Genomic DNA, 18,549 nt, shown 5'->3' with positions numbered 1-18,549 from the left:
ACTTCCCTGGTTTAAGTGAGACAGAAGCAAGCTATGTATAGGATTTGTATGATTACACACTTGATCCTTCTTGTCATCTTAAACGGGCTTCCAACATTCTGTTTTCATATTTCTAATCTAGGGTCAAGGAATGTGAATTACCACAGCTAATAAAAAAGCTCTTTACACTGAGCAGTATTGTTGCTCATCTGAACAATAGAAGCAGGTCCCAGGAATGTCAGCCCATTGCTGCAAGCAGTTTCTCTTAGAAATACGATGATACATTCTGTTCTATTCAAATAGCTTCCTTATCATCACCTAGGTGTTTGTGAGCAAACCAGCCGTGATGCACCAACTTTGAAAGGCGGATAATGGAGTAACCCCGTGTAACTGGAATCCCCTAGCGCCTGTGCAAGTGACTCAGAATGGGAGTTTGGGAATGAGTTAATCTAGGGGGAGAGATTTATGCAACCTCAAAATAAATATCTGTATAAATGCAGGTCTTTAGAAATACAGGAATATCAAGCATTTTGTTTGAGCAGAGAGGTTCTCTGGGTCCCTCCGTTTTTTCTCTTTTATTTCCCTCCTCCTATAACTTAAGACGGATTGCTCCACCGGGTCTCTTTCCACAGAGGATCAGCCAAAGATGATATTTAAATAAGTACATCTAGATTGCAGTTTTACATGCAGTTTCTGGTTGAAGTTTACTTGCCGCTTTGAAATGGTAGATTGTGCTGATTTATGCTGACTTGTTTAAATCTGTATTTACCCAGAATTATTGGTCAATTTAATAAAAATAAATTACCAAAATTTAATTTTACCATTTCTAAGCTAGATGACTTTAAATTGCATTGCCTAAAAGATGCGTTACAAGAGGGCAGCAGTAAATAACTTACCTTGTGAAACATCAACATAATCACAATAATTTTAAATGGTAAATTAAAACGATGTCTTAGAGAGGTTTTATTTACACACTAACATACCTAACCTGGTTATTTTGGAAAAGAACGAAAGCGAAAACACTCACCTAGATAGCAGGTTAAGGGGGGGGGGGGGAGGTAGAGTCCTGATGGAGCAGGGAGGGGTGAGCAAGGAGCAGGTGCAGAGGGTTGAGTCCTGATGGGGCAGTGAGGGGAGAGGGTGAGCAAGGGGCAGGAGCACAGGGTAGAGGCCATGTGGGACAGGGAGGGGAGGCTGCTAAGGAAATCAAACATTCTGTGAAACATTTTGAAAAACTAGATGCTATTTATAAAGCACCCTGTGTTAGTAAAAATGGATATACTGATTCCTGAAGAGGCAGGATTGGAATAGCCACACCAGTATCCATAGGTGACGTGGGGGTGGGAGGGCTGCACATAGGGTCCCATGCCCCCCAGCTTTCTGCCAGGGTGGGAATCAGGCTGCGTGCGGCTGAAGAGGTGCTTGGGAAAGGCACCAGCAGCGAGCGCTCCCGCCGAGTCCCACTAGATGGTGCCCAGAGCAGGGAAGCCAGAAGGAGCTGGCAGCACAGCTCTGCCAAGGGGTGCGGGGAAGCCGGCTGAGTCCCATCCCTTCCTCACAGGCCCTCAAGTACGTGTCTGGACTAGCCTGCCTGGAGCTCTGGGAGTCAGCTGGGGCAATGTGGGGGGAGAAGCAGCGGGACCCAGGGGAGCTAGAGGTGGGGAGCCCAGGGAGGTAGCTGGGGCTGGGGCAAGGGGGTGGTCGAGGGGGAGGCAGTGGGGTCCAGGAGCGATGCAGGGGATCCCGGGGAAGCAGTGGGGGGCTAGGAGTGATTGGGGGGAGCCTGGGAGGCAGTGGGGGGGGGGCAAGGGTGATTGCATGATGGGTGGGGGCATTGGGGAGCAGAGGGGGTTGGAGGACTGGGGGAGGCAACAGGGGCCAGGGCACCAAAATACAAGTTTGCCCAGGGTGCCATTTTCCCTAAGGCCCAGTGTGCCTTGGTCAGGCGGGTGTTGCTGGAGAGTGCGTTGGCAGTCACCAGGATGTTGACTATGGCTGTGGTGGCAAGTGAGGGCCTGCCACTGTGCCCCCACTATCAGCAGCTACCAGTCGCCTACGCCAGTACCAACTCTAGAACCCATGGAGGGGAGAAAGCTGGCAAGGGGCAGAGTGGGTGGTTCAGGGGAAGAGTTAGCATTAGAGAAGCAAAATTGCTCCATTGTAAAACTCCTTTCCCACAGCGCTTCAGCTTCCACTGTCCAGTTCTTTTTGCCCTAGAACCGATGGTTCACTCTCAAAAACATTGTCAGTCTCTGATCTTTCTCTACCCTTCCAATGCCATTTTAAGTCCAAGGAGTTCTGAAGAAGTTGTTGGGGTTGGAAATTATTTCTGAATGTGACAACTGTGACTTGAAACAAGGAGCTTCTTATTTTTTGTTGGGTTTACTGTAGCATCCATCACCACAGTATATGAAAGCGCCTTCTATCAGTATTTCTCTTTGCTTTGTTTGCATGCACACCCATTGCCCCAGAAAGCAGTCATGTCAATATGTGAATGGTAAGAAATAGGAAGTCTGGACAGTATCCTGATTCTGTAATGGCCTTGTCCTGACAGGTGCTGAACATTTCTCAGGTTTGGGTTCTAATCTATGGTCCAACAGAGGCTTTCGTCATGCTGCATGCGGGTGGCTGGGGCTGTGCACATTTCAGTCCCGGGCTGTTCACACTGGGCATAGATTTCAGCGTACAGGATCACTTTATTTCCTTCCCTAGAAGCTGCTTCACGCAGGTCCAAGGCAAACCCCCATCTCCCTCAAAGCTGTACCACAGCCCAGGTCCCATCATCCTAGCCCCATCCCATCATATTCCTATGCTCCAGCCTCCAGGGGCTTCACTTAGGGTTACCACCTGGCCAGTATTTGACTGGCCTGGTCTGTTTGTTTGTTTTTTTTTTAAATGGATTTGTCAGTTGCCATAAAAATAATTTAATCTGCCAGGATTTTTTACATGGTTCTAAAGATTTGTATGATTATCACAATGCACTGGGATAGCTAATGGTAAAAGTTTGTGTGTCTCGCTAAAGATGCTGCCGTGTTCCCACTTCCGCAGTTTACGTAAGGAAATGATGTTATGACTCCGATCTATAGGTGTTCTCTCTCCCGATTCTGTGCATGGCTGTTGAAAGGGTGGGGCTGTGAAGCTGCCTTGTGGTTGGGGTTGCGGTGGGCCTGCCTTGCGTGGGGCTGCCGGGTTTCTGCACTTCGAAGATGGTAACCCTGGCCCCGAGCCGCACCCTGCACGAAGCCACATCGCATCCCCTTGCTGGGACTGCGCCTGCAGAGGGACCCAGCTGGGGGCTGCTCCATGCGCTGGGGCCTGTTTCCCCCTACAGCGGGCTGCATCCATCTGGACCAATTCTCCCCACCCCCTCACCCCGCCCCTTGGGTTACCCGGGGGTAGCGGGGATGGGGCCTAACTAGTCTCCTCCAGGGCAGGACCTCATTAAACAAGATGGCGGCGCCTCGGTAGAAATGGCGTCCTCCTCACGTGATCTCCCGGCTCCACCCCCCCGAGGTCATGTGCTCAGCCTTCCTGGAGTCATGTGACTTCTCCATTGCCGCTGAGACCGCGAAGCGGGCGCCTTGTTGGCAGGGGTGCCAGCGGCTGGTTACCATGGGAACGCCGCCCGGAGCTCACCCGCGCCTGCTCCTGCTGCTCGTCCACGTGCTGCCGCTGGTGCGGGGCCTGGGGTCCCGGGGGCAGGGAGGGGACCCGCGGCCCGAACGGGGTAGGTGCCCCCGGCCCCCGCTAGCCATGGCCCCTACTGCCCTCTGGGGACAGCCCGGCCGCGGTAGCATCCCGCGGGGACAGCCCTGCCCGGCCTGGCGGGGCGCGGTGAAGTCGCTTCGCTTCCCTTCGCCTGGCCTGTGGAGTGACTCCGGAGCAGAACCAGCCCCGCGCTCCAAGCGCTTCGCGGGGGGCGGGAGCGGGGGGGTCTGTTCCATTCAGAATAACCTACCTGCTTTGAATGCTTCGAAAGGGTCATGGAAACGTTCCTGCTTCCGTTAAGCTTTGTAGACGCCCGTTTACACAGCCTGCCTGTGCCCCTTTAAACCCTGCCTGCAAACCCCAGTGTAACCCAGCTAGGCATTCTTTAGTTTACAGAACACAGGAGCCTGTTTACAAGGAGCAGTACTTTGAGCAGGTATTGGATCACTTCAACTTCGAATCGTATGGCAATAAGACCTTCCTACAGAGATACCTCACAACAGGTACGTCCGTTACAAACCGGGGCTCAGACAGAGCCATGTTTCATCTCCAAAACATGTTTACTGTTAACCGATTCTAAAAGAGTTTGCAGATCCGGGCACGTGTGGGCCCATCTGTAAGTGATTTTTGGAAATATGGTGAAACTTTCAGAGAAATTTCGTTGGCCTGTTGCTTTTCCGGAATGATGCATTAAATATACTTCCAAATTTACCTGTAGTAGGAATACAGGGAGTGGTATTCCACATTGGCTCTACTGTACCTCAGCATAGTAAACCATTTAATGGAATTAAATTAAAGATGGAAGAGACCTACTAGTTCATCCCCTGAGTCCCAGTTTCAAATATCTTAAGTGATCTGGCTTCTATTATTACTTCCCTTGAAAGATTATTCCACAGTTAAATAAATCTCACTACTGTGTTGTTTTTTCATTTTTTTGAAACTTGGGGGATGCTTCTGGATCCCTGTAAATCATTTCCTTTTTTCCTCAAGGTTTACATCCATCAAATACTTGTCGACAGGGCTATGATAGTTTAATCAAGCAATACAGATTTAGCTCTTCTAATCTTTCCTAACAAATCAGTTTGGAGTTCCTTCACAATCTCCTCTCTGTATTCCTCCAATTTGTCATTTGTTCTGTTAATGAGGTGTGCAGAGCTGAGTGCAGTGGCCAAAATGTGGCCGCCCCAGAGCCATGGAGTGACCAGCTATGTGAGGCATGAACTGGCCTTTGTTGCTTTGCTGCTGTATTACTATTTTTGATAACTTCTGAGGCACCTATTGCAGGTGCAGCTTGGTGCTTTGAATACAGTAGAGAAAACAAATGGTTAAACATGTCCTGGAAAGTCAGGAGGCTCAAAGTCTGCACTGCTGAGGGGGTTAAGTTCCAAAGGTGTTTGTGTGTGTGTGTGGGGGGGTTCTTTGACTGAAAAAGCCCTGCTGCCAAACATGTAGGGCCAAGCTGTGCTCTGTTCTCCTTATGTAAATCCCTAATCAAACCCCCAGAGTTCTGCTGTATTTTACACTAGGTATAACTGACAGCAGAATCTGTTCTTGTGTATTCAAACTTTACTGCCTTGCAGTCCATCTTAACCACCAAGATCAGGTAAAGAACGGAGATGATGCATCAAGTAACTGTTTTCCAAGCTGTTCAGAGCTTTAAAGTTTCAAACATTTTGAACTGCGTAGTGCAGTGAAAAAAGCCAGCAAACTTATCTCTTGTCTCAGATTGATACTCAACAGTATATGTTGTGACTCAGCTAGAGGTGAGTCCTCTTCTGTGAGTCCTTCAGAGAAACAAGGTGCTCTTCAAGTACTGAATGATTAAATAAATTGAAAGATTTGAATAATCATAGAAAACACTGCTTTGAATTTTAATGCAAAACAAGTTTTGTAGGGGGAAAAGATCTCTTTATAGGAGAAGGAATGAAGGCCTGTTAGGAGGAATTTGAAGGTGTGTGGAGATCCAGGTGTTTGGGGGTTTTTTTTTTTGGTTGGTTGGTTTTTTTTTTGGGGAGAGGGGAAGCTATGATCAAACAGTCAACAGCTCCCATTTATAATCTTACTGTCGGGGGGGAGAGGGAGGTTGAGACCACCCATAGTTTCTGCTTCCCTCTTCTCCCCCGTGAAATGCCTGCTGCAACAGTTTTGTATCCTACGCTCCCTTGGACTCATCTAGTTTGTTGCATGGTTGGTTGTTTAAATCACTGAATGAAACACTTATTTTAAATTAATTGTTACACTTATTTGATCCTAGTGTCATGTCAGGCCAAACCCTGTAAACTGGAACTAAATCATATTTGTAAAACAAATTAAACATCAGCATTGTGGTTCTGTTAGTTGCAAAATATCGGGGGGCTGGGGGAAGTGGTTCTGGGTGTCTCCCCCCGTTCCCACCCACACACTTTCCTTTTGTGCATTGTGGGCCTTTTGTGATAGTAAGGATTTGAAACAACTAATGACAACTGGCTGCCAGAACTTATTTCACAAGTAAGTCAGCTGACTCTCATGAAATTAGCTGGGAGTTGTCCAAAGTTTCAGTTTAAAAATAAACATTTAAAAAAACCCCCACACTTAGGTTGGCTATGAGACCAAATCATTCTGGTTCTTCAGAGAATTGCTAGTCACTTTTAGTGATCTTTCCAGTATGGCATATTTGATTATAGTTCCACTTCGTGGTAATTTATCTCTTCTCTATTTCCCTGCTGATTACCCACGTATGTCATGAAAACAGAAGATACCCCTTTGCAAATGGACCAGTACCCCATACCTGAGTCAGTGATTTCACAACCAATTTATAAATACTTTATTGTTATCTGGTTTATAAATACAAACCTCACTATTATAAATAGTGGTGTCTCCCAAGGATCTGTACCAGGACCAGTGCTGTTCAACATATTCATAAATGATCTGGAAAAAGGGAGCGAACAGTGAGGTCGCAAAATTTGCAGATGATACAAAATTACTTAAAATGGTTAAGTCCAAAGCAGACTGTGAAGAGTTACCCAGGGATCTCACAAAACTGGGTGACTGGTCAACAAAATGGTAGATGAAATTCAGTGTTGATAAACGCAAAGCAGTGCACATTAGAAAACATAACCCCAACCATCCATACAAAATGATGGGATCTAAATGATTTGTTACCACTCAAGAAAGAGATCTTGACGTCGTTGTGGATAGTTCTCTGAAAACGTGCTCAAATGCAGCAGCAGTCAAAAAAAATAACAAAATGTTAGGAACCATTAGGAGAGGGATAGATAATAAGACTCTATATGTCCATGGAATGCCCACACCTGGAATACTGCATGCAGTTCTGGTCTCCCCATCTCAAAAAGGGTATACTTGAATTGGAAAAGGTACAGAGAAAGGCAACAAAAATATTGAAGGATATAGAACAGCATCAGTATTAGGAGAGATTTAAAAGATTTTGACTTTTCAGCTTGCAAAAGAAACTACTAAGGGGAGATACCATAGAGGAATATAAAATCATGAATGGTGTAGAGAAAGTGAATAAGGAAATGTTATTTACTCCTTCATATAACACAAAAAGCATGTCTGTATTTCTCAGTGTGTCATATCATCATGAGTTAGTCTCCTTTCAAAGAACAATTCAGCCCTATTATACAGTCCTCACTCATACAAAACTCCCCATTAACTTCGCTGAGGGACAATCCTATAATACTTTACCAGGCACTTTTTGTTTCTCCAATGTGCTTCTAATGACTGTCTTTTATAGCTAAATTCTGGAAGAAGGGAGTTGGGCCCATCTTCTTTTATACTGGGAATGAAGGAGACATTTGGGAATTTGCTCAGAATTCCGGCTTCATCCTTGAGCTGGCGGAACAGCAGAATGCGCTAGTAATTTTTGCTGAGCATGTGAGTATTTTATTAACTTTTTTCCCCATATTTTTATCTCCATCGGGTATTACCAGCAGCAACCCCCTACAGTCCCCGGATAATTAGGTGCAAATCCCTTACTCTGAAATTGCTGTGCACCTCCCAGGGACAGTCTAGACATAGTAGTGACTCTCCCCTACTGAGCCACGTACTCTAAATTATTTATTATGCCCATCAGCGGAGCAGTATAAATAATAGTTCACTCCACAAAACCTAGGCTGTATTGTGCTTTAGAATGGTGCTTTTGTAATCGATTTTCTCTAGCTCTAAACATCAATAAATTCACAGCTGGAGAAGGGTGTGTGGTGGGGGGTCTGCATTATTGTGCCGAACTTGAGGACTGTTGAGTCACATTCTGCCCTGATTTACCACCCACGTAAGCTCTCTGTAGTCTGGGGAGCTGTGTGAAGTCTATGAATGAGGTAAGGGTTCAACGTTCATCACTCATTCAACCCTTGGTGTTTTGAGTTGTTGGCCTCTCTGCTAAGATGGCCAACAAGGGGGCCAGCTAATACCTGCTGTTTTAGGTTGTCATGTGACTGCCTGTCTGTTACGAAGAGAACAGACCACCAGGGAATTTTAAATTGGCCACCAAACAGCTGTAGGATGGCATTGACTTTCAGCTTCTGCTGACCCAGGCAGGCTTGAACATGATGACCTAGGAGGAGAGGAGATATGATGTGGCGGGTCCAACACCTCTTTATGCCTCGTTTTCTTTCAGAGGTATTATGGGACATCTCTTCCATTTGGGAAACTGTCAATGCAGCGGGAAAATATTGGCCTGCTCACTGTGGAACAAGCCCTTGCTGACTATGCGGTGCTCATTACAGAGCTTAAAAAGCAGTATGGTGCCAGGGACTGCCCAGTCATTGCCTTCGGAGGCAGGTAAATGCTCTCAGGTCTCTCCAGGTACTTATCTTCCTTCTCTACATTGTTCCGTAATTGGTGTAGTGCTGTCCTTATAGGCTTCCCCTTCCAGTAGAAATGCACGCTTTCCCAGGATTCCTTGCTCTCTCACTTCAATTTTCTTTGCACTGAATCATGATGGGTACTTGCATGTGGTAGGATATAACTCTGGAATGCTACTCCTTCCCCTAGTTGCTTCAGTGTGTTTCCTAGCACTGATTCCTGATATTTGCTCTCTGTTTAAAATGTGTGCTGTCTGGATGAGGGCCATAAAGTCTCAATCCAGCAGCCTTCAGTCCCCTCCCAGGACATGAGGTCTAAAATAGGAGACCATGCTGAGCAATCAGTTCCTGATCTATTCCCAACAAGGCTGCTTAAGATAAGGAGATCATTCAGACAATGTTGATGCCTGCTTTAATGGAATAGGTAATTCATCTCAGGTATTTAGGGCTGCAACTCCAAAAGGCAGCTTGTCACAGTCAGTCCTGGCTTCTAGTCGCTTTAAATAGGCACCATGAACTGGCAATCTCTAAGCAGTGTCAGTGAATGAACTAGTTCCAGGTTCTGTGCCTGTCCCTGAGCTGACCAAGAGCGCTGGACCACCCCGCCCCAAGAACTTCAGGAGACAGGGATGCTTAATGTAAACTGTAATAAAACATTTTATACTGGGAAGGCAGGAAACTGGTAATGAGATAAAGAGCTTTTGACCAGTAAGTCTCCAGTTCACATTCAGTCCAGGCGGCTGGTGACTGGAAAGATTTTATTAATGTGTTGCACTTCAGTAGCATGTGTGAAGGGAATCATTGGTGTGAGTTAGTTTCCGTACTGCAAACACATCACAGTGGTTGGTAGGCTCAGTAGAGAGGCCAAGGACTGATGGCATTATGGAGACTGAATTCTCCACTTGACTTTGGAGGGGATCTTGATGATGCACTTTGGCTGGGCCACATGCAGGAATCTTGTGCTGCTGCTGTTCTGTGGGTAAAGAGAGGACTTCAGTCTCCAGGGTATGAACGGAGCTGCCTGCGGATTTGGGAAAGGTCAGCAAGTACATGCTGGGGATACACCCTAAACATAATTGACCTGTTTTAAGTGTGTGTGTGTGTGATATCTTTTAGATGCCCTCACACCCAAGCTGCCTTCTCCTCTCAACCTCAGTGATGAGTTTAGATTTGTGTTAATGCTTTTTGGAAAGGAGAGGACCAGAGAGCTGCTTTTTTAAAATGTAAGATGAGATTCTCATTTAGAGTCCAGGCTCACTGGGTTGGGTGAGGCCAGAACTGCAGTCTCCACAGGGCCCAAATTACTGAACAAGTTTTGCTTTAAATCACATGTGTTGAGTGAAGTAACCCTTCTCTCTCTCTCTCTCTCTCTCCCCTCCCCTCCCCTCCCCTCCCCTCCCCTCCCCTCCCCTTCTATTCCCCCCCACACACACAGTTACGGAGGAGTGTTGAGTGCTTACATGAGAATGAAATATCCTAACATTGTGGCTGGAGCACTAGCTGCCAGTGCTCCTCTGTTGGCTGTGGCTGGGATTGGAGACCCCAACCAGTTCTTTCAAGCTGTCACTGCAGTAAGTGGAAGCTCCATTGAAGGAACAGAAGCTGGCTTGTCTCCTAGTGACAGTATCTTTCCAAACTGCCATCTCCTCGTGACAGAGTGTTGGGCTGAGTGAGTAGCTGGAATGGGGACCTCTAAGGAAAACCAGCTGCTGCAGGATGTCACGCCCTTCCCTGTGTCAGTACTGAACCAGCAGGCCTGCATGGGGTAGAGGATGCTGTGTAGATGGAGATCTCCTGGATGGGTAGCAAAACTGAGCTCTGACCCCCCCCCCCCATTGTCATTAAAGATATGTTATCCCAATATTAGTGTTCTGGCCAAATTCCACCCTGGTAAATCCCCCTTGTAATCACAACTGGATATGCCTGGCTAAATACCCCTTGTAATCACAATAGCTATTCTTCATTTCCTGTCCTAAACTGTTGTTTCACTGTGCATGCAATACTGCATGGCATCTGCTTAACCCCAGAGGTAGCTGCATTTCAGTAGTGGGCAAAGTGACTCCCAGTGCACTGGAAAAGTTTGTAAAGCACTTTGGGATCAATTTGAGTGAAAGGCCCTGTAAACACAAGATGACTATTGCTTACACATTTGCAGGGTGATAAAGAGACTTTTGAATTATTATTTGGAACTATTTTAACGTCATTGGAATTATGTTATAAGGTCCCCCTGGGCTGCAGGTTAGGGCTAGGGGTGACTTGCCAGCTGATAATCTGAGAACATGGAACATTGTGCTCGTGAAAAGTCCCAGGCTGATGACTGTGAAGGCTGAAATCCTGAGTGAATCCACAGAACAGCTATAGCACAAGCAGCAGCTGGCCTGGCCATCTGCCTCAGGCCCACCTTGCTGCTACAAGGGCAGAGGAGGTGTTCAGTCTCCAGATCTGTCCAACTGATGGCTTCTCTGAGGAGACTGCACACAAGGAGCAGTGCTGATGCTCATACACCAAGAACTCAACAGTGGCCAGTAGCTTGGTTCACATAAGCCGTTGAGCAAGAGGTGGTCACATGCAGGGTAGGATATGAGCCAGTGCTGCAGGTGAAGGTTCCTGTGGATGGGGTGCACTCACCTGTCGTGAGCGCCTCCTGTTGGCTGACTGTGATCCTGCACTCTCCCTTTTCCTGTCATCTTCAGTAGGTGATTACCCTTGTCAGGCAGGTCCTTCAGTGGCTCAGCCCTCTGTCCAAGTCACACACAGTCAATATGCATGAACGTAACAAAGGTCCAACGAGGACTGTTGTTGTGCCCTTGTTGGTGTCTTTAGACCTGTCTCTGGGCTCAGTTCTCAGCTCCTTCTGGGCTAGCTTTAAGACCTTCCCTGCCCTGTTGTAGAGCACTGCTCCCAGGGCTTTCTCCCTGGAGACTTTATCCACAGCAATTCTCAGTGCCTCAGCTCTCCAGCCAAGTCACTCCTTAAGTTCAGTCCCCTTCCAGGGGGTGGTAACCAAAAGTGCATCGGTTGCCACTAGCCCCCATCCATTCCTCCGCACCCTGCTAGGGGTCCCACTCCACTTTTTTTGCAAAACTATGCATTTGTCCAGTTTGCTCTTGCCAACTGATGATCAATTGGCAAGAGCAAGTGGGATAAATGCCCGGTTTTGTCAAAAAAATCAGGACGGCCAGGACAGGGCCTAAAAAAGGGATTGTCCCAGCCAAAATGGGACATATGGTCACCCTACAGCCCAGGGACCCTATAAACACCAGAAACCTACTGCTTCCCTTAATAGTTGCTGCTGCATTCCCTGAGCTGCTTCCCAGTTGGTCACGTTCACCTGTTGCCTTCGAGTTATAGTCCTTGGGTTGCTTGCGTCTGTTCCCTGCTTGAGCAGGGTCTCCCCAAGCCACTGTGGCTGGAGAGTCCCTCTGTCTTATCTCTTGTGGCCCCAGCTAGGAACTGACCTGCTCTGGGGTCCTGCAGCTCTTTTTATCTGAGCTTGATGAGCTCTGATAGGTTATAGGGAAGCAGCCATTCTAGGCAGGCCTGGAGGACCCACCTTTACTGCTCCTTTCCTGGGGGGAGGGGGTGGTAGGACTGCCCGCAGCATGGGGCCTCAAAGGGCCTGATACCAGAGCCTGCAGCAGGACTGGGATCCTGTGGATCCCACATGACCCACTGCCATAATAGCCGGAGCAGGTAAAATGTATTTTGTTGTAGGTGGGATCGGGTGGGCAAAAAAAACCCAGACGGTGGTAATTTGCGGGAAAACAACTACATCTCTCATCGGCTTGTCATAAATAGAACTTCAGCAATGTAAAGCAAGTTTTTCTTTTTTTAAAAAATAAAGGTTTTAATACTTAAATTTAAGAGACAGATAGAAAGAGATTTGATGTCTGTTCTAACAGGAGTTAAAGTATTTTTGACATAGTTCAAGCAAGATTTGTTTTATTCTTTTAGTGGTAAAAATAGTGTCCCAAGTGTCTCACACACACTCATATTAACTGACTTTTTTTGTTTTTTGTAGCATGAGGGAGTCTGTCTCTTGCAGGATTGAAGGTTTTTGTGGGTGGGAGTGGGATAAAAATGCAAGAAACAATGCAGGAGCAGGTGGGAGTGGATATTGCAGGGCGGGACAGGAGCACGATTTAAAAAAAATAGTCCCGCGCAGAGCTCTACCTGGTACACCTGTCACTGTTCGTATCCTAATTCCAGTCCCATGTGACTGTGATTAATAAAGTCTCACAAGGGCAGCCTGCAGAACTCCTCCCTCCTCTTTGATGCAACTTAAAATGAATTTGCTTCTGAAGCGGAGGAGGGAAATTCATTCCTCTTGGCCACTGAGCAGCAAAGCTCTCCCTGAAATCCTGACACATTTACCATGTCATTGCTCCTTCCAATCTGGTATCCTGCCTCTGCCTTGCCATCAAAGGAAGCTAAAAAGAGCCTGCTTATTTCCCCAATACTCTTAGAAAGATAGGAGGGAACTTGCAGGCTGTTCTCTTATGTCCCAAGGTAGGAGACTGGATTCTGTCAATCTTAGCTTGCAAAGCAACAGATAATACTTGTGAGGATTAACTGTCCAGCGCTGCTTGGAAATATCACTGGGTTTGACTTGGTGACCTGCTGCAGCATGGAGTTCCACAGGCTGATGTGAATGAACATTTCCACATCTTGGCCCTAAATTAACTGCTTGTTAATCTAAACAATAGTGCCTTTTGAGCTTGCACACTCTTGTTCTGAAAACTTTATTTAGATTTGGTGGCTTAGAGCTCAGAGAGATCTGTGGAAAATCTTAAGGAAAGGGAATGGCTTGTGTGAAGATGAACTGAAATGCTCTTTAGGTGAACAAATAAAAAGTCTCATTTAAGATCCTAAATTGTTAAGGGAATACAGGATGTTATGCCTTAAAAATATGCTTTTGAAAACAAAATATTTGAAACCATTTCTTCTTAATCACCAGCCTGGCCCAGCTCTGAGAATTCTTCTGTGTTTGAAGTTAATTCTTCCCTAACGCAGTGTAAGACACGTAGCTCTCTGCTCTGCTTTAGGTATTAATGATACCATTAATTATTGCACAAACCTGAAACTGAATTTTTGCTGGGTCTTTTACATTTAAAAAAAACCTCTTTCCATTGACTCCCAAAATGTGTGCCTCTGTAGTGTTAAGACTGTGTGTTAAGATCCTAAGCAGTCCCTTTGTGTATTTTTTTTAAAGTGCTTCCTTTCACCTTTAAGGAATCTTCATAGCAGCAGTGTGTGCACTGAAGGCAATTCAGGGTTCAGTTGCTGACCTTGGTGAGAGAATGCACCTGTGTTGTTAATATTCCTAAAGGCAAACATTTCATGATTCATTCACAGTAGTTTTCTTCCTCTCATTCATTTTGCATGAGTTAGACTGCGTTTACTTGGAGTGAAATGCCTTCTGTTGAAGGCTCTCCAAAGCACTTTCTAAACACTAAGCCTCGTAACACACGGAGGAGATGGGGCGAGTCAGATCCATTTTAAAGATGGGCTGAGTGTAGCACCGAAGGTAGTGGCCGTGTTTTTAAATGCATGTGTATTTTTTTCACAAGGCTGAGTTAAATGTGCAAACTGCCTGTCTTATACCTGTGGGCTTTTGTGTGTGCAATTCAGGTATACCCAAGTGCACACTTCCAATAGCCTTGCACAAGTCATTTAGTACCAAGCTTATCAGGTGACCTGGAGAGGTGATAATAGAAACTAGGGCCCTGATTCTTGCTTACTTTTTTCCTAGTGTAGACATCATCTGTGGCTACATCCTACCATTCTGGTAGGATAAAAGAGTCTTAAAATGTGTTGTTAGTAACAATAATCCCTAGCTCTTATATCTTCTTCATCAGTAGATCTCAAAGCACTTTACAAATAAATTAAGTATCATTATTGCCATTTTACAAATGATAAAGGGAAACTGAGGCACAGAGAAGGGAAGTGAGTTGCCCAAAGTTATCCAGCAGATCACTGGCAGAGCCAGGAATAGAAGCCAGGTTTTCTGAGTCCCAATCTAGTACTCTATCCAATAGCCAATGCTGCCTCCCAAAACATAATTTACTCTTACTTTTAAGGCCCCTTTGCACTGGCAGAATGCTTCCAAGTGGCCTTAGTGTAAATTAGAATCAAGGCCTTTGAGCTCTGTGACCGTGACCCGTTCCCTAGCTGCTGAGTGTGTCTCCTCCTGTCACTTAACACTGAGAGGAGAAGTTATATCTGACTTTTTCTAGCAGAGAGATGGCAGAAAACAAACTGGCTGCCATTCTGTTTGGATAAGATGGAATTGCAGCTTACTGCACCTGGGGGAATGGGCGGGGGATCCTTTGGAAGAGAGGACAGAGGTTGTATCAGCACCATCTATAAGAGTGTACATATGACTTGCCGAAGTGGCTTGCAGTCTGTTAGCCCTGTTGGTGGCTCATAGTGCCTTCTGCCATGGCTGGCTGCTCAAGAAGACAGGGGCTGCTCCCCTTGGATACAGACCTCAGAGCTGTTATCTATCCATGTTTGTGTAACTTCCTGATTTGGCTGCTGTAATTTCTCTCTTGCTCTCATCATTTTAGGATTTTCAGAGCTATAGCCCAGCTTGTGTCAAGGCCGTGAGCAAAGCCTTCCAGGAAATCAGTGACCTCTGCTTGCGTGGAGGTAAGATGAGCTTGACTGCCCACGGCATAGTGCTTCCAAACAGCAGGCAGGAGCCATCTCCAAGGTCCTCTCTGATTGAGAGAGTTGCAGTTTTTAAGCCGATTTAGTTAAACCCCTGTGCAGACCCTTATTTAGGGTTAAGAGCGGCTTATTTTGGTTTACAGTAAAAGACTTCAGCTAGATTGAAATGAGACCCTCTTAAACTGAAATAAGCATGTCCTCACAGACGTTTGCACTGGTTTAACCAAACCAATTTAAAATCACACCTTTGGTTAGATGGGTGTAACTTCCTCATGGAGACAAGGCCTCAGGGTTTTTTGTTTTATGTATATTCATGTGATGCACAAGCCAATGAGGTGCATTGTGTGCAAGCTGATGGTGATGTCAACAACTGTCTGATGATCCCAAGCAGCCTCCTGGTGGAACCTTATCAAACATTGTTTTTCTCATCCTTCCTTCTTACTTCTCACTCCCTCATTTCTTGTTTGCTTGGTCGCTATTCTAACTCCTTTCCTCTGACGTAAAGACGGCATGTGCTGGGACCGCTAATGCAACCATTGCTGCTAATTGTGGCCCAGCCAGAGAGGGCACTGTGTGATGCAGTCTCCAGCTTGCCTCGTCGCAGCTAACCTAGGGTGTCTGCAACAGGGATCCTTTTCAGAGCCAGCTCTCCTGACTTTAGCAGACCTCTCTAGATGATTTTTGCGTTTTAAGGTGTATCTGAGCTGTAGTGACGCTGTGGGCCCCAGATTTATTCTCACTCAGTGACTCTCACAGCTCCCAAATGGAAAAAGATGCTTTTCCCCACTAACTATCAAATTCAACCCCAGATCTGACCATACAGCTGGGCTCTTTCTGCCTCTGCTTCTCAGCAGAGGCAGCACCAAGCCGCATTCCCCCAGGGCTATGCTGGCTCTGCAGAGCTAATGGGAGTGAAAACAACTCTGGGAGCAAACTAAAGAGTCCGCCCCTCCTGCTGCAGGGAATCCGTAATCCTCATTAGCTTCCAGTGGGAGTTGTATCCTGCTGGGGAGAGACTAGGCTCCAGGAGTGGAAAGGAGTAGCGGCTTGTCTACACTTAAAACGCTACAGTGGCACAGCGACGTTACTGGAGTGCTTCAGTGTTGACCCTACCTATGCTAATAGGAGGGATTCTCCCGGCGGCATGGATCAGCACCCCTCCGCCCCCCAGCCCGAAACAGCTAGGTCAGCGGAAGAATGCAGGGATATTACACAGTGGGGGATATTTGCACCTGAATACCCAAGCTTGTGTAAGTTAATATGTAGTATTACAAACCCTGTTCTTGTTTTCATAGCTTCATATTACTCCTGACTAGCCAGCCATGCGGAATTAATGAAACGTGGCACGGCTCTGTGATATCAGTTTACATTCTTTGGCGCGTATGTATCATGTTTCTTTGCCTCTGCAGCCTACGATATAATCAGCAGTGAAATGTCCACTTGCAAGAGGGTTTCTAGCAAGGAAGATGTCTACCAGCTGTTTGAGTTTGCTCGAAATGCCTTCACCATGATGGCTATGATGGACTATCCTTACAAAACAGACTTCATGGGTCACTTCCCTGCTTACCCAGTCAAGGTGAGTGCCAGGGTGCTGGAGGGATCAAGAAGAGCTCTTACACCTTCTTGAGACCATGAATATCATCTTGTGTGTTCTTTTCTTTTTGTCCTGCCACTAAATATGTCTGAAACCGATTGCTCTGAAATGGATGGCTGCGGTCAGCCTCAGCCAAACTGCTTTCACTCAAATTACACACAATACAAGCACATTGACCTAAACTTTCAAAAGTATCTCATCACTTTAGGAACCTCTGTTTTTTGATTGTCCAACTCGAGACACCTTTAAAGGGTTCTGATTCTCAGAGGGCAAGTGACTTGGACTTCCTAACAATCAAGCTCCTTTTAAGATGTCTCAGGTCAGCCCTCAGCCCCACCACCTTGAGGAACCCAGAATCACTTGTTGCCAGGTCATAGACTATATAGGGTGGCAGAGTGGAAGCAAGAACAGGATTTGTTCCCCAGAGTTTATATTTTTGAACATTTCCTGACAACTAATTCTTTTGACCTTTGTCCTGTGGTAATTCTTCGTCTCTCCATTCGCCCAGGGAAAACATGCTCTGGAGAGCCAGGCTGTGACTTGCGGATATCCCTTCTAGCATAATACACTGTTTTGTTGACACTAGAATAAGAATATAATAGAATACCTAGCGCTTTTCATCGTTAGAGCTTCAAGCAGTTTACAAAGGAGGTCAGTATCAGCATCCCCCTTATACAGATGGGGAAACTGAGGCACAGAGGGGAAGTAACTTGTCCAAGGTCACCCAGTAGCAGAGCCAGGAACTGAACGCAGGTATCCTAAGGTCCAGTCCAGTGCCTGATCCACACCGTCTCACTAAATAGCCCAACGGATTGGGACCACGGTACGGAGCTCTCCAGTCACCCCTCCCAATCCAGTAGCGTCCTGGTGGTTTTTAGGTGGCCTAGGGCAAATAGTATTGATGGTCTTCATTCAGTTTCTGGTGTGTGGCTTGTAGTGCTCTTGGGCCACGATGCTACAGTACAGAACTTCACCCAAGTTCCTAACTGCTCCACTTGGCTGTTTTGCTAAGGAGCTCATGAATGAGCCACGAAGACTGACCTTCCCCATCCTCTCCACTAGGGGGTCCTCCTCAGGCAGGTGAGGTACCATGCCGGAAGGTGTGGAGAAGCATGTGTTGCTGGGGCCCATGTTGGACTTAGGGCGACGACTGATAAAACCCCAGGCCAAGATTTTTCACAAGCAACTAGTGATTTTGGGGGGGCCCAATTTGAGACTCCTTAGAGGAGTCTGGTTTTCAGAGGCTGAGTGGTCGGCCCTCTGACCATCAGCTCCTTTGAAGGTGTCTCAAGTTGGGCCCCTAGAATCAATAGTCATTCTTGAAAATCTTGGCCTCCTCCTCTAGGCTATTGGCCTAGCATCTTCTGTGATCCAAACTCTGCTAACCACTGGCATACGAAAGGGCTGTAACTGACATTGATTCCCCTGTAACTTTTTCTGCTGTCAGAACCTACTGCAGCCCTTCAGCATAGTGACTCCAGGGTGAACTGCTTATTTCCTGGCCAGTTCCTCCAACCCACTCTATAATTAGAGGACAAAACTGTTCCATTGTCCCCCTACAAAGCAGCTAAACAGCTAAAATGCCTGAGGGAAAGAAGATCTAGAGGACCTTGAAAACTGGAGAAATAGAAATGGGATGAAATGTAATAGTGCAAAGTCATGCACTGAGGGAATAAAAGAATTTTTGCTATCAGCTGGGGACATATCTGTTGGAAGCAACAGAGGAGGAGAAAGATCTGGGTGTATTGGTTGATCACAGGATGACTATTAGCTGGCTGTGGGATGTAGCCATGA

The 18,549-nt window shown here is 46.4% G+C and overlaps 1 protein-coding gene across 2 annotated transcripts in view; it reads left to right on the top strand.

Moving 5' to 3' along the window:
- The first annotated feature begins 3,546 nt into the window (after positions 1-3,546).
- DPP7 (dipeptidyl peptidase 7) overlaps positions 3,547-18,549 on the top strand; it is a 30,808-nt gene continuing 15,805 nt past the window's right edge. For both annotated transcript variants that reach the window (XR_013348189.1, XM_077835998.1), the window contains exons 1-7: positions 3,547-3,706; positions 4,077-4,190; positions 7,421-7,560; positions 8,303-8,466; positions 9,925-10,060; positions 15,059-15,140; positions 16,571-16,737. Coding sequence is in view for 1 of the 2 variants with exons in the window: in XM_077835998.1 (XP_077692124.1) it covers positions 3,592-3,706; positions 4,077-4,190; positions 7,421-7,560; positions 8,303-8,466; positions 9,925-10,060; positions 15,059-15,140; positions 16,571-16,737 (918 nt within the window). In the remaining variant the exon portion in view is untranslated. The remainder of the gene's footprint in view (positions 3,707-4,076; positions 4,191-7,420; positions 7,561-8,302; positions 8,467-9,924; positions 10,061-15,058; positions 15,141-16,570; positions 16,738-18,549) is intronic.

The sequence above is a fragment of the Eretmochelys imbricata genome, chromosome 16 (genome assembly GCF_965152235.1).
Source record: "Eretmochelys imbricata isolate rEreImb1 chromosome 16, rEreImb1.hap1, whole genome shotgun sequence".
NCBI classification, from domain to species: domain Eukaryota; kingdom Metazoa; phylum Chordata; order Testudines; family Cheloniidae; genus Eretmochelys; species Eretmochelys imbricata.
The sequence above is the reverse complement of the archived record's forward strand: the minus strand, read 5'-3'. Positions and strand labels throughout refer to the sequence as shown.